This window comes from Anolis carolinensis, chromosome 6 (assembly GCF_035594765.1).
Source record: "Anolis carolinensis isolate JA03-04 chromosome 6, rAnoCar3.1.pri, whole genome shotgun sequence".
Classification (NCBI taxonomy): Eukaryota; Metazoa; Chordata; class Lepidosauria; order Squamata; family Dactyloidae; genus Anolis; species Anolis carolinensis.
The window spans coordinates 117,552,228-117,569,716 of NC_085846.1; the positions used below are offsets into that span (position 1 = coordinate 117,552,228).

General features: G+C 31.4%; 1 protein-coding gene across 3 annotated transcripts in view; it reads right to left on the bottom strand.

The window, feature by feature from the left end:
- The window catches only part of LOC103281103 (zinc finger protein 771), a 23,459-nt gene extending 6,363 nt beyond the window's left edge, over positions 1–17,096 (bottom strand). The window contains exons 1-3 of one of the 3 annotated variants that reach the window (XM_062984586.1): positions 16,702–17,096; positions 6,513–6,648; positions 3,367–3,486 (exon numbers count right to left, since the gene is read on the bottom strand). In XM_062984586.1, coding sequence (XP_062840656.1) covers positions 3,367–3,486; positions 6,513–6,648; positions 16,702–16,713 — 268 coding nt within the window. In that variant the 5' untranslated portion in view covers positions 16,714–17,096. The remainder of the gene's footprint in view (positions 1–3,366; positions 3,487–6,512; positions 6,649–16,701) is intronic. The other 2 variants (XM_062984587.1, XM_062984585.1) reach the window with 2 other exon arrangements.
- Between the last annotated feature and the right edge of the window lie 393 nt (positions 17,097–17,489).

Sequence of the window (17,489 nt, forward strand, 5' to 3'; positions counted from 1 at the left end):
TACACTCTCTCTCTCTCTCTCTCTCTCTCTCTCTCTCTCTCTCTATATATATATATATATAATTTCAAATTATTATATATAATTTATATATTATATTATGTTTATATGTATGCGTAATGCACATTTGTTATATATTATATATACTTTATAATATAATTTATATATACAGGTATGCATGTGTGCATAATATACATTATATATACATTATATATATATAAATATAAACAATATATATATAATGCACATTTGTTATATATTATACTAGCTGTGCCCGGCCACGCGTTGCTGTGGCTTTTTGGATTTGTTTGTTGGCCAGGTGGATTAGCAGTGAATAGCCTTGCAGCCGCAAAGTATGACCGTTTTCTTCCTATTGCAATCCTAGTTTGGTGAGCTGGAATACACTGAATAGTCTCGGTGTGGCAAGTGTGCGTGCTGTTATTAGTCACCTCTCAGTTATCCGACATCGACCGCTCCCCACAGGTGCCGGTTAAATGACAGCCAACTGTCATAGTATTAATACAAACTCCCAAGCAGCCAGAGATGACTCTGTAATGTTCTGACCATTTCTAATTTAAACTAAACAGCAAAACCGAGGCCCTGGGCAGACTGGGTTGCTAGGAGACCAAGTAGGCAGAGCTTAACCTTCTGTCAGCAGACCAAGTGGGCGGAGCTTAGCCTTCTAACTGGCAGCTATTGGATAAAAACAATTATTCCTCTTCCTCTAATTAGGACTTTATTTTTCTTTTCTTTTTGTTGTATCAACCTAGAGGCATGGATGATGGGTTGTGTTGTCAAATTTCGAGGTTGGGGGGCCTGTAGTTTTGTTGTTTTGTGGGTCGCCGTGATGCCATCACTCTTTTATATATATAGATATACATTATATTATAAATAAATTATTTTGTAAATCACCTAGAGCATCGTGGATGGAGGGCGATTAATAAGTAATTAGATGATGATGATGATGATGATGATGATGATGATATAACTTATATATACAGGTATGCATGTGTGCATAATATACATTATATACACATAATATATATAAATATAAACTATATACACACACATATATACATACACAATATAATATACCAATTATATATAATAATTTGAAATCACCATGATTGTGAAAAAATCTCAGCTTCTTACTCAAATACTTACCATTTGAACTATAAATCCCATCACCATATGTCTATCTATATAATGCACATATTTTATAGATATCCTTTTACTATATACAATCATAATGCATACACACTACATATTATACTATATCTTATTATAGTAGTAATAATTTGCAATAATCATGACAGTGAAAAAAATTCCAGACCTAAATACTTGCCACTTGAACTATAAATCACAGCATCAATTTGGCCCAATTTTTGGACTATAATGTTTGTGTGTGTCTATAGTGCACATATATTATAGATACACAGCCGGGCTGTGGCCAGAATCGAACATCCCCTCAGGAGAAGGTTAAATTGCCTCTGCGTCTGTCTCTGTCTCGGTTCTATGTGTTTATGGGCATTGAATGTTGGCCCTATATGTACATAATGTGATCTGCCCTGAGTCCCCTTCGGGGTGAGAAAGAAGGGCAGAATATAAATACTGTAAATAAATAAATACATGTACATTATGTGTTATAAGTATTTAATATATACATTTTTTTTTAATTTACTACATTTATTTCCCGCCCTTCTCACCCCGAAGGGGACTCAGAGTGGCTAACAAATTAAATTTACATACAATATTATATTATTAGCATAGTACAATACTGGTAATAAATTACTGTATTGTACTGTATCAATATATGTTAATATTATTAGTAATATTACATGTAAAATATAATATATAATTAATATTATTATATTTTATTATTAGTATTACAGTATATCGTATTACAATATAATATTATGAATATTATATGTATATACATTATATATTATATACACTATCTATATATATAAAAGAGTGATGGCATCAGGGCAGCGGACAAAACAACAAAACTACAGGCCCCCCAACCTCGAAATTTGACAACACAACCCATCATCCACGGCTCTAGGTTGATACAACAACAACAAAAAAAGAAAAATAAAGTCCTAATTACAGGGAGAGGAATAATAGTTTTTATCCAATTGCTGCCACTTTGAAGGCTAAGCTCCACCCACTTATTTATTTATTTATTTATTTATAGTATTTATTTTCCGCCCTTCTTTCTCACCCCGAAGGGGACTCAGGGCGGATTACAATGAACACATATATGGCAAACATTCAATGCCAACAGACAAACAACATACAGTAGACAGACTCAGAGGCATTTTTAACATTTTTCCAGCTTCACGATTCCAGCCACAGGGGGAGCTGTTGCTTCACCGTCCAGAAGTGGCTGTACTTGGTCTCCTAGCAACCTCCTCAGCCCAGGGGACAGGCAGAGTTAGGCCTCACTTAGGCCTCTTCCACGGATTATCAGATTTGAACTGGATTATATGGCAGTGTAGACTCAAGGCCCTTCCACACAGCTATATAACCCATTTATAATCTTATATTATCTGCTTTGAAACTGGATTATCTTGACTCCACACTGCCATATAATCCACTTCAGTGTGCATACTAAACATAAAGACTACCATACAACAGACATTCAATACCACCACTACCTCAACAATTTCTCACCAACACCACCAGACAACACCACAGCAACGCGTGGCCGGGCACAGCTAGTATATATATATATAAAAGAGTGATGGCATCACGGCAGCGGACAAAACAACAAAAGTAAACACCCCACAACCTCGAAAATTAACATCACAACCCCTCATCCATGCCTCTAGGTTGATACAACAAAAAGAAAAGAAAAATAAAGTCCTAATTAGAGGGAGAGGAATAATTGTTTTTATCCAATTGCTGCCAGTTAGAAGGCTAAGCTCCGCTCACTTGGTCTCCTAGCAACCCACTCAGCCCAGGGGATCCTTTACCTTAACTACCACCAATTCCTCAATACTTTATTTCCCATACCACCATACTTCGCCACAGCAACGCGTGGCTGGGCACAGCTAGTTATATATAAAACTGTACATAATAATATGAAATCATAACAGTGAAAGAATCCCCACACTATATATTGTATACATTATTATATACATGTAAACTATATAATAATAATAATAATAATAATAATAATAATAATAATAATAATCTGAAACCAGCATGTCAGGGGGAAAAACATCCCAGCTCTCCGACCACCTACTTGTTGTTAGAAGATCACTTATGCAGTTGAACAGTGCCAGAGTCAAGGGGGACATCGGGGGTCTTCCCATGTCCCAAGCTGCCCTTGGTCCCCCAAAGAGCCCCCTTTCCGTGACTCACCCAATGAGGGGCTGGGGGTCCCTCTCCTCCACGTGTGGGTCTGGAGGGTCTCTTCCAGGCAAGAAGGGTCTTCCTCCCGTTCGATCTTGACGATGAGGTCCGGCTTGGCCGAGAGACGACCTGGCAGAGAAGACAACAGAAGGTTCACCCCAACCCTTTAATACAGGGGTCCTCAAACCTTTTAAGGGGAGGGCCGATTCATGGTCCCTCAGATTGTTGAGGGGCCGAATTATCATTTGAAAAAACACAAAAAACGGACAAATTCCTATGCTCACTGCACATGTCTTATTTGTAGTTGTATGTACATACAATATATTATATTATACTAGCTGTGCCCGGCCACGCGTTGCTGTGGTGTTGTCTGGTGGTGTTGGTGAGAACTTGTTGAGGTAGTGGTGCTATTGAATGTCTGTTGTATGGTTGTCTTTATGTTTAGTATGCATTTGGTTGTTTGTGTTCTGTGAAAGTGGTGAGGGTAGAGGGGGTCTATGTCCCTGTGTAGTATTGTATAGTATTTATACGTTGTCCATGTGTTGGGAATGCTTGGATTGTGTCCTGCTGCATAGTAGAAAGGGTTAGGGGTCTCTCCAAACTCTTGGATTCTATACTTCTATTATTATTATTATTATCATCATCATCATCATCATCATTATGTAGAGGCTGGATGGCCATCTGTCAGGAGTGCTTGGATTGTGTCCTCCTGCATGGTAGAAGGAAGTTGATCTGGATGATCCTTAGGGGTCACTCCAAACCTTAGGATTGTATGATGATATTATTATTAGTATTAGTATTGAGAGGCTGGATGGCCATCTGTCAGGAGTGCTTGGATTGTGTCCTGCATGGCAGAATTGGGTTGGGCTGGATGGCCTTTAGGGGTGTCTCCTAACTGTCTGATGCTATGATTCGATTTGTATTATTATTGTGCAGATATTGGATGGCCATCTGTCAGGAGTGATTGGATTGTGTCCTCCTGCATGATATAAGGAAGTTGAACAGGATGATCCTTAGGCAGGGGTCCCCAAACTAAGGCCCGGGGGCCGGATGCGGCCCTCCGAGGTCAATTACCTGGCCCCCACCCTCAGTTTTATAATATAATATATTGTATATACATATAATATTGATAATAATATTATAATGTAATACAATATAACACTAATAATAATAATACCATATAATAATAGTAATTATATATTCTATATTACATATAATATTACTAATAATATTACAGTATAGTGGTATAGTTCAATATAGTAATATATAATGCTAATATTGTGCTATGCTAATAATATAATATATTGTATGTACATATAATTTGTAAGCCACTCTGAGTCCCATTTGAGGTGAGAAGGGTGTGATACAAATGTAGTAAATAAATGCAATACATAATAAATAAATAAATAAATACATACATAAATTTTAGACTTAGGCTCATCCAAAGTCTGAAATGACTTGAAGGCACACAACAACAACAACAACAACAACAACAACAACAACCCTAATCAACTTGACTATCTCACTGGCCAGAAGCAGGACCACGCTTCCCATTGAAATCCTGATAAATGTATGTTGGTTAAAAATGTTTTTATTTTTAAATATTGTATTGTTCTTTCATTGTTGTTGTTGTTGTTGTTGTTTTTGCACTACAAATAAGACATATTCAGTGTGTATCGGAATTTATTTGTATTTTTTTCAAATGATAATCCGGCCCCTCAACAGTCTGAAGGATTGTGGACCGGCCCTCGGCTTAAAAAGTTTGAGGACCCCTGATCCTTAGGGGTATCTGCTAACCTTAGGGCGGAACTTAGCCTTGTAACTAGCAGCAATTGGATAAAAACAATTATTCCTCTCTCTCTCTCTAATTAGGACTTTATTTTTCTTTTCTTTTTGTTGTATCAACCTAGAGGCGTGGATGATGGGTTGTGTTGCCAAATTTCGAGGTTGGGGGGCCTGTAGTTTTGTTGTTTTGTGGGTTGCCGTGATGCCATCACTCTTTTATATATATAGACTAGCTGTGCCCGGCCACGCGTTGCTGTGGCAAAGTGGTGGTGGTATTGGTTAAAAATTGTTGTGTAATTTTTATTTGACATTATTTGCATTTTTTAAATTAATTTTATTGTAAGTTATATTTTTATTTATTATATTTTATTATTTTCTTGTATTACTTTTAGTTATTTTCTGTTATTATAGTATTTTATTGTATTAATTTTTTTAGTGTTCTTAATTTTTTTTAGTGTTTTTTATTATTTTTATTGGGTTGCTAGGAGACCAAGTTGGAGGAGCTTAGCCTTCTAACTGGCAGCAATTGGATAAAAGCAATTATTCCTCTCTCTCTCTAATTAGGACTTTATTTTTCTTTTCTTTTTGTTGTATCAACCTAGAGGCGTGGATGATGGGTTGTGTTGCCAAATTTCGAGGTTGGGGGGCCTGTAGTTTTGTTGTTTTGTCCGCTGCCCTGATGCCATCACTCTTTTATATATATAGACTAGCTGTGCCCGGCCACGCGTTGCTGTGGCGAAGTATGGTGGTATGGGAAATAAAGTATTGAGGAATTGGTGGTAGTTAAGGTAAAGAGTCCCCTGGGCTGAGTGGGTTGCTAGGAGACCAAGTGAGCGGAGCTTTGCCTTCTAACTGGCAGCAATTGGATAAAAACAATTCTTCCTCTCCCTCTAATTAGGACTTTATTTTTCTTTTCTTTTTGTTCTATCAACCTTGAGGCGTGGATGATGGGTTGTGTTGTCAAATTTCGAGGTTGGGGGGCCTGTAGTTTTGTTGTTTTGTGCGTCGCCGTGATGCCATCACACTTTTATATATATAGACTAGCTGTGCCCGGCCACGCGTTGCTGTGGCGTATGGGAATTCTTTGTTAGGTAGATGGAATAACAGTGAATAGCTTTTTGGCCTTTTTTGGTGTTATGATTGTGTTTTTTCTGTGATTGTGTTGTATCTTACTGGAGGCAGGGATGATGGATTGTGTTGCCAATTTTAGAGTTTGGGGGGTGTTGGGTTTTGTTGTTTTGTGCGTTGCCGTGATGCCATCACTCTTTTATATATATAGATTAGGATAGCTCTGGGATTTTGTGATTCCGGACTATCGAGGAGACCATGGCCATGGATCCCCCCTTTCAATGTGGGGAGGGTCTGCTCACCCAGGGAGGCCAGGGCTTGGTAGTTCTCCACCATCACGGCCCCGTAGAGCTCCTTCTGCCACGCGGCCAGCTCCGCCCACTCCGCCGGCAAGAAGTAGACGGCCACGTCCTCAAACGTCACCTGCAAGAGACACACCTGGGACGGGTGGATGGGCAGGAAGGAAGGATCATAACACTCTATAATGAGATTATTAAAAATACGTCCATAAGAATTAAGGAAAATTATTACAAAATGGGATGGAGGTGGTACCTAACTCCCATGAGATTAAATCAGATAGATAAAAAAATACACAAGCCAGTGCTGGAGAGGCTGTCAGGAAATAGGGTCATATCTTCATATGTGGTGGTCACGGAAAATTATACAAAAATTTTGGGAAATGATATTTAAAGAAATAAGAGCAATAATAAAAATAGAGATAACGAATACACCTAAATCAGCATTATTACTTATGCATGACAATATCCTAGAATCATAGAATAGTAGAGTTGGAAGAGACCTCATGGGCCATCCAGTCAAACCCCATTCTGCCAAGAAGCAGGAAATCGCATTCAAAGCACCCCCGACAGATGGCCATCCAGCCTCTGCTTAAAAGCTTCCAAAGAAGGAGCCTCCACCACAGTCTGGGGCAGAGAGTTCCACTGCTGAACAGCCCTTCTCACAGTGAGGAAGTTCTTCCTGATGTTCAGGTGGAATCTCCTTCCTTTCCTGTAGTTTGAAGCCCTTGTTCCCTTGTGTCCTAGTCTGCAGGGCAGCAGAAAACAAGCTCCCTCCCTCCTCCCTATGACTTCCCTTCACATATTTGTACATGGCTCTCATCATGTCTCCTCTCAGCCTTCTCTTCTGCAGGCTAAACATGCCCAGCTCTTTAAGCCGCTCCTCATAGGGCTTGTTCTCCAGACCCTTGATCATTTTAGTTGTCCTCCTCTGGACGCTTTCCAGCTTGTCAACATCTCCCTTCAACTGCGGTGCCCAGAATTGGACACAGTGTGATTCCAGGTGTGGTCTGACCAAGGCAGAATAGAATAAGGGGAGCATGGATCTAGACCAGGGGTCCTCAAACTTTTTAAGCCGAGGGCCGGTCCACAATCCTTCAGACTGTTGAGGGGCCGGATTATCATTTGAAAAAAAAAATACAAACAAATTCCGCTGCACACTGCACATGTTTTATTTGTAGTGCAAAAACAACAACAACAACAACAATGAAAGAACAATACAATATTTAAAAATAAAAATAATTTTAACCAACATACATTTATCAGGATTTCAATGGGAAGTGTGCTCCTGCTTCTGGCCAATGAGATAGTCAAGTTAATTAGGGTTGTTGTTGTTGTTGTTGTTGCTGTTGTTGTTGTGTGTCTTCAAGTCATTTCAGACTTTGGGCGAGCCTAAGTCTAAAATGTATTTATTTATTATTTATTTATTTACTGCATTTATTTACTACATTTGTATCACACCCTTCTCACCCCAAAGGGGACTCAGAGTGGCTTACAAATTATATGTACATACAATATATTATATTATTAGCATAGCACAATATTAGCATTATATATTACTTTATTGAACTATACCACTATACTGTAATATTATTAGTAATGTTATATGTAATATAGAATATATAATTAATATTATTATATGGTATTATTATTAGTGTTATATTGTATTACATTATAGTATTATTATCAATATTATATGTATATACAATATATTATATTATTAGCATAGCACAATATTAGCATTATATATTACTATATTGAACTATACCACTATACTGTAATATTATTAGTAATGTTATATGTAATATAGAATATATAATTAATATTATTATATGGTATTATTATTAGTGTTATATTGTATTACATTATAATATTATTATCAATATTATATGTACATACAATATATTATATTATTAGCATAGCACAATATTAGCATTATATATTACTTTATTGAACTATACCACTATACTGTAATATTATTAGTAATGTTATATGTAATATAGAATATATAATTAATATTATTATATGGTATTATTATTAGTGTTATATTGTATTACATTATAGTATTATTATCAATATTATATGTATATACAATATATTATATTATAAAACTGAGGGCGGGGGCCGGGTAAATGTCCTCGGAGGGCCGCATCCGGCCCCCGGGCCTTAGTTTGGGGACCCCTGATCTAGACGCTATTCCCCTATTGATGCAGGCCAGAATCGCATTGGCTTTTTTAGCAGCCGCATCACATTGTTGGCTCATGTTTAACTTGTTGTCCACGAGGACTCCAAGGTCTTTTTCGCACACACTGCTGTCAAGCCAGGCATTGTCCCCCATTCTGTATCTTTGATTTCCATTTTTTCTGCCGAAGTGAAGTCTCTTGCATTTGTCCCTGTTGAACTTCATTTTGTTAGTTTTGGCCAATCATCTCTCTAGTCTGTCAAGATCGTTTTGGATTCGGCTCCTGTCTTCTGGAGTGTTAGCTATCCCTCCGAGTTTTGTGTCGTCTGCAAACTTGATGATCGTGCCTTCGAACCCTTCGTCTAAGTCGTTAATAAAGATCCTGAACAGAACCGGGCCCAGGACGGAGCCCTGCTTGTGGCACTCCACTTGTCACTTCTTTCCATGATGAAGACGACGCATTGGTGAGAATCACCCTTTGGGTTCGTTCGCTTAGCCAATTACAGATCCACCTCACCGTAGTTTTGTCTAGCCCACATTTTACTAGTTTCCTTGCCAGAAGGTCGTGGGGGACTTTGTCGAAGGCCTTACTGAAATCCAGGTAGGCTACATCCACAGCATTCCCTGTATCCTCTCACAAGAGGAGAAAGAATTGGTTTCTAATTTGATAACTGCAGCAAAATTGCTAATAGCAAAAAACTGCATATGCATATTTTAACTATACTGTATCTTGTCTCAAGCCCTTGCTGTTAATAATAATAATAATAATAATAATAATAATAAATATTTTAATGTGTTTCAGTCCTAAGACTACATGAATATACACTAATATTCTTATGATTTTATCTATGTATTTTAACTATGTTTTTATTTGCATATTTTAACAATACTGTACCTACACTAATGGCCTTATGATTTTATCTATTTATTTTAACTATGTTTTTATCTGCATATTTTAACTATACTGTACCTTGTCTCAAGCCCTTACTGTTAATAATAATAATAATAATAATAATAATAAATATTTTAATGTGTTTCAGTCCTAAGACTACATTAATATACACTAATGGCCTTATGATTTTATCTATGTATTTTACCTATGTTTTTATCTGCATATTTTAACTATACTGTAGCTTGTCTCAAGCCCTTGCTGTTAATAATAATAATAATAATAATAATAATAATAATATTTTAATGTGTTTCAGTCCTAGGACTACATTAATATACACTAATGGTCTTATGATTTTATCTATGTATTTTAACTATGTTTTTATTTGCATATTTTAACAATACTGTACCTATATTAATGGCCTTATGATTGTATCTATGTATTTTAACTATGTTTTTATCTGCATATTTTAACTATACTGTACCTTGTCTCAAGCCCTTGCTGTTAATAATAATAATAATAATAATAATAATAATAAATATTTTAATGTGTTTCAGTCCTAAGACTACATGAATATACACTAATATTCTTATGATTTTATCTATGTATTTTAACTATGTTTTTATTTGCATATTTTAACAATACTGTACCTACACTAATGGCCTTATGATTTTATCTATTTATTTTAACTATGTTTTTATCTGCATATTTTAACTATACTGTACCTTGTCTCAAGCCCTTACTGTTAATAATAATAATAATAATAATAATAATAAATATTTTAATGTGTTTCAGTCCTAAGACTACATTAATATACACTAATGGCCTTATGATTTTATCTATTTATTTTAACTATGTTTTTATCTGCATATTTTAACTATACTGTACCTTGTCTCAAGCCCTTACTGTTAATAATAATAATAATAATAATAATAATAATAATAATAATAATAATAATAAATATTTTAATGTGTTTCAGTCCTAAGACTACATTAATATACACTAATATTCTTATGATTTTATCTATGTATTTTAACTATGTTTTTATTTGCATATTTTAACAATACTGTACCTACACTAATGGCCTTATGATTTTATCTATGTATTTTAACTATGTTTTTATCTGCATATTTTAACTATACTGTACCTTGTCTCAAGCCCTTACTGTTAATAATAATAATAATAATAATAATAATAATAATAAATATTTTAATGTGTTTCAGTCCTAAGACTACATTAATATACACTAATATTCTTATGATTTTATCTATGTATTTTAACTATGTTTTTATTTGCATATTTTAACAATACTGTACCTACACTAATGGCCTTATGATTTTATCTATGTATTTTAACTATGTTTTTATCTGCATATTTTAACAATACTGTACCTTGTCTCAATCCCTTGCAGTTAATAATAATAATAATAATAATAATAATAATAATAATAATAATAAATATTTAATGTGTTTCAGTCCTAGGACTACATTAATATACACTAATGGTCTTATGATTTTATCTATGTATTTTAACAATGTTTTTATCTGCATATTTTAACAATACTGTACCTACACTAATGGCCTTATGATTTTATCTATGTATTTTAACTATGTTTTTATCTGTATATTTTAACTATACTGTACCTTATCTCAAGCCCTTACTGTTAATAATAATAATAATAATAATAATAATAATAATATTTTAATGTGTTTCAGTCCTAGGACTACATTAATATACACTAATGGTCTTATGATTTTATCTATGTATTTTAACTATGTTTTTATCTGCATATTTTAACTATACTGTACATTGTCTCAAGCCCTTGCTGTTAATAATAATAATAATAATAATAATAATAATAAATATTTTAATGTGCTTCAGTCCTAAGACTACATTAATATACACTAATGGCCTTATGATTTTATCTATGTATTTTACCTATGTTTTTATCTGCATATTTTAACTATACTGTAGCTTGTCTCAAGCCCTTGCTGTTAATAATAATAATAATAATAATAATAATAATAATAATAATAATAAATATTTTAATGTGCTTCAGTCCTAAGACTACATTAATATACACTAATATTCTTATGTTTTTATCTATGTATTTTAACTATGTTTTTATTTGCATATTTTAACAATACTGTACCTACACTAATGGCCTTATGATTTTATCTATGTATTTTAATTATGTTTTTATCTGTATATTTTAACCATACCTACACTTATGGCCTTATGATTTTATCCATGTATTTTAACTATGTTTTTATCTGCATATTTTAACTATACTGTACCTTGTCTCAAGTCCTTACAGTTAACAATAATAATAATAATTAAAATGATAATAAAAATAAATATTTTAATGAGCCATGGCAGGTAAAACTGATTAATCCTACACTGTAGATGCAGAAAAAGGGCCTTGCAAAACTACAACTCCCAGGACCCCATTGCATGGAGCCATGGTGCCACAGAAATGATCTCAAATTGCTGTATTTCTACAGTGTGAATTTACCCAGAGAAGGGATAAGGGCCTTGCAAAACTACACCTCCCAGGATCCCATTGCATGGAGCCCTGGCAATTAAAGGCGCATTAATTCTACAATGTAGATGCAGCCAAAGAAGGTTGAGAGCCTTGCAAAACCACAACTCCCAGGACCCCATTGCATTGAGCCATGGTGCCACGAAAGTGGTCTCAAACTGCTGTATTTTTATAGTGTGAATTTACCCAGAGGTGGCTTAAGGGCCTTGCAAAACTACAACTCCCAGGATCCCATTGCATCCAAAGTGGCATCAAACCGTGTTAATTCTACAGTCTAGAGCAGGGGTCCCCAAACTAAGGCCCGGGGGCCGGATGCGGCCCTCCAAGGCCATTTGCCTGGCCCCCGCCCTCAGTTTTCTAATATAATATATTGTATATACATAGAATATTGATAATAATATTATAATGTAATACAATATAACACTAATAATAATACCATATAATAATATTAATTATATATTCTACATTACATATAATATTACTAATAATATTACAGTATAGTGGTATAGTTCAATATAGTAATATATAATGGTAATATTGTGCTAGGCTAATAATATAATATATTGTATGTACATATAATATTGATAATAATATTATAATGTAATACAATATAACTCTAATAATAATAATACCATATAATAATATTAATTATATATTCTATATTACATATAATATTACTAACAATATTACAGTATAGTGGTATAGTTCAATATAGTAATATATAATGCTAATATTGTGCTATGCTAATAATATAATACATTGTATGTACATATAATATTGATAATAATATTATAATGTAATACAATATAACACTAATAATAATACCATATAATAATATTAATTATATATTCTACATTACATATAATATTACTAATAATATTACAGTATAGTGGTATAGTTCAATATAGTAATATATAATGGTAATATTGTGCTAGGCTAATAATATAATATATTGTATGTACATATAATATTGATAATAATATTATAATGTAATACAATATAACTCTAATAATAATAATACCATATAATAATATTAATTATATATTCTATATTACATATAATATTACTAACAATATTACAGTATAGTGGTATAGTTCAATATAGTAATATATAATGCTAATATTGTGCTAGGCTAATAATATAATATATTGTATGTACATAGAATATTGATAATAATATTATAATGTAATACAATATAAATCTAATAATAATACCATATAATAATATTAATTATATATTCTATATTACATATAATATTACTAACAATATTACAGTATAGTGGTATAGTTCAATAGAGTAATATATAATGCTAATATTTGTGCTATGCTAATAATATAATATATTGTATGTACATATAATATTGATAATAATATTATAATGTAATACAATATAACACTAATAATAATACCATATAATAATATTAATTATATATTCTATATTACATATAATATTACTAACAATATTACAGTATAGTGGTATAGTTCAATATAGTAATATATAATGCTAATATTGTGCTATGCTAATAATATAATATATTGTATGTACATATAATATTGATAATAATATTATAATGTAATACAATATAACACTAATAATAATACCATATAATAATATTAATTATATATTCTATATTACATATAATATTACTAACAATATTACAGTATAGTGGTATAGTTCAATATAGTAATATATAATGCTAATATTGTGCTATGCTAATAATATAATACATTGTATGTACATATAATATTGATAATAATATTATAATGTAATACAATATAACACTAATAATAATACCATATAATAATATTAATTATATATTCTACATTACATATAATATTACTAATAATATTACAGTATAGTGGTATAGTTCAATATAGTAATATATAATGGTAATATTGTGCTAGGCTAATAATATAATATATTGTATGTACATATAATATTGATAATAATATTATAATGTAATACAATATAACTCTAATAATAATAATACCATATAATAATATTAATTATATATTCTATATTACATATAATATTACTAACAATATTACAGTATAGTGGTATAGTTCAATATAGTAATATATAATGCTAATATTGTGCTAGGCTAATAATATAATATATTGTATGTACATAGAATATTGATAATAATATTATAATGTAATACAATATAAATCTAATAATAATACCATATAATAATATTAATTATATATTCTACATTACATATAATATTACTAACAATATTACAGTATAGTGGTATAGTTCAATAGAGTAATATATAATGCTAATATTTGTGCTATGCTAATAATATAATATATTGTATGTACATATAATATTGATAATAATATTATAATGTAATACAATATAACACTAATAATAATACCATATAATAATATTAATTATATATTCTATATTACATATAATATTACTAACAATATTACAGTATAGTGGTATAGTTCAATATAGTAATATATAATGCTAATATTGTGCTATGCTAATAATATAATATATTGTATGTACATATAATATTGATAATAATATTATAATGTAATACAATATAACACTAATAATAATACCATATAATAATATTAATTATATATTCTACATTACATATAATATTACTAACAATATTACAGTATAGTGGTATAGTTCAATATAGTAATATATAATGCTAATATTGTGCTATGCTAATAATATAATATATTGTATGTACATATAATATTGATAATAATATTATAATGTAATACAATATAACACTAATAATAATACCATATAATAATATTAATTATATATTCTATATTACATATAATATTACTAACAATATTACAGTATAGTGCTATAGTTCAATATAGTAATATATAATGCTAATATTGTGCTAGGCTAATAATATAATATATTGTATGTACATATAATATTGATAATAATATTATAATGTAATACAATATAACACTAATAATAATAATACCATATCATAATATTAATTATATATTCTATATTACATATAATATTACTAACAATATTACAGTATAGTGGTATAGTTCAATATAGTAATATATAATGCTAATATTGTGCTAGGCTAATAATATAATATATTGTATGTACATATAATATTGATAATAATATTATAATGTAATACAATATAACTCTAATAATAATAATACCATATAATAATATTAATTATATATTCTATATTACATATAATATTACTAACAATATTACAGTATAGTGGTATAGTTCAATATAGTAATATATAATGCTAATATTGTGCTATGCTAATAATATAATATATTGTATGTACATATAATATTGATAATAATATTATAATGTAATACAATATAACACTAATAATAATACCATATAATAATATTAATTATATATTCTACATTACATATAATATTACTAACAATATTACAGTATAGTGGTATAGTTCAATATAGTAATATATAATGCTAATATTGTGCTATGCTAATAATATAATATATTGTATGTACATATAATATTGATAATAATATTATAATGTAATACAATATAACTCTAATAATAATAATACCATATAATAATATTAATTATATATTCTATATTACATATAATATTACTAACAATATTACAGTATAGTGCTATAGTTCAATATAGTAATATATAATGCTAATATTGTGCTATGCTAATAATATAATACATTGTATGTACATATAATATTGATAATAATATTATAATGTAATACAATATAACACTAATAATAATACCATATAATAATATTAGTTATATATTCTATATTACATATAATATTACTAATAATATTACAGTATAGTGGTATAGCTCAATAAAGTAATATAAAATGCTAATATTTGTGCTATGCTAATAATATAATATATTGTATGTACATATAATATTGATAATAATATTATAATGTAATACAATATAACACTAATAATAATACCATATAATAATATTAATTATATATTCTATATTACATATAATATTACTAACAATATTACAGTATAGTGGTATAGTGCAATATAGTAACATATAATGCTAATATTGTGCTATGCTAATAATATAATATATTGTATGTACATATAATTTGTAAGCCACTCTGAGTCCCCTTTGGGGTGAGAAGGGTGTGATACAAATGTAGTAAATAAATGCAGTAAATAAATAAATAAATAAATACATTTTAGACTTAGGCTCGCCCAAAGTCTGAAATGACTTGAAGGCACACAACAACAACAACAACAACAACAACAACCCTAATTAACTTGACTATCTCATTGGCCAGAAGCAGGACCACACTTCCCATTGAAATCCTGATTAATGTATGTTGGTTAAAATTGTTTTTATTTTTAAATATTGTATTGTTCTTTCATTGTTCTTGTTCTTGTTGTTGTTGTTGTTTTTGCACTACAAATAAGACATATGCAGTATGCATAGGAATTTGTTTGTGTATTTTTTTTTCAAATGATAATCCGGCCCCTCAACAGTCTGAAGGATTGTGGACCGGCCCTCGGCTTAAAAAGTTTGAGGACCCCTGCTCTAGAGATGCACTTTGCACTCTGCACATGCTCAGAGTCCTTACCCAAGGCGGCCTTACCTGCGCCTCCATGGCTGCCAATGGGAGGGGGAAAGGACAAAGGGACGGACCCAAAGGAAGACTCAGCCCCACCACAAGCCCCAGCTCCAGAGCCAGGCAGAAGCAGCAGATGCCGGAGAAATCGATCGATGGGGGAAAAAAAATGTGCTTGGGAGCGAGGCATGCCGGGAAATGTAGTCCCAATGAGCAAAACACAAGCCGTGGTTGGAACTACTGGAGAAGGAATGCGGTTTGAACAGCCAATTATTATTAATAATATAATTCTGCTGGGAAATATTTCCTCTTGGACTGAAAAGTAAGTTGCCACCTGCCTTTTAAGTCCTTTGCCTCTTCTGGGGACACTTAACCTGGATGGCCATCTGCCTAGAGGGATTGGGCTGTGTCAACTGTAGAATGTTGCTATTGGTCGGCTTGAATGGCCTTGCAAGCTTCAAAGCCTGGCTGCTTCCTGCCTGGGGGAATCCTTTGTCGGGAGGTGTTAGCTGGCCCTGGTTGTTTCTTTTGATTCAAAAAAAAATTTTTTTTTATTCAAGTTTTATGAAAGATAACCAAACCAGAGAAGAAGAAAACCAAGAATATATATATATATATATATATATACACACACACACACACACACACACACACATATATAGAGTCTCACTTATCCAAGGTTCTGGATTATCCAATGCATTTTTGTAGTCAATGTTTTCAATACATCGTGATATTTTGGTGCTAAATTTGTAAATACAGTAATTACTATTACTATATACACACAGTAAAGTCTCACTTATCCAAGCTAAACGGGC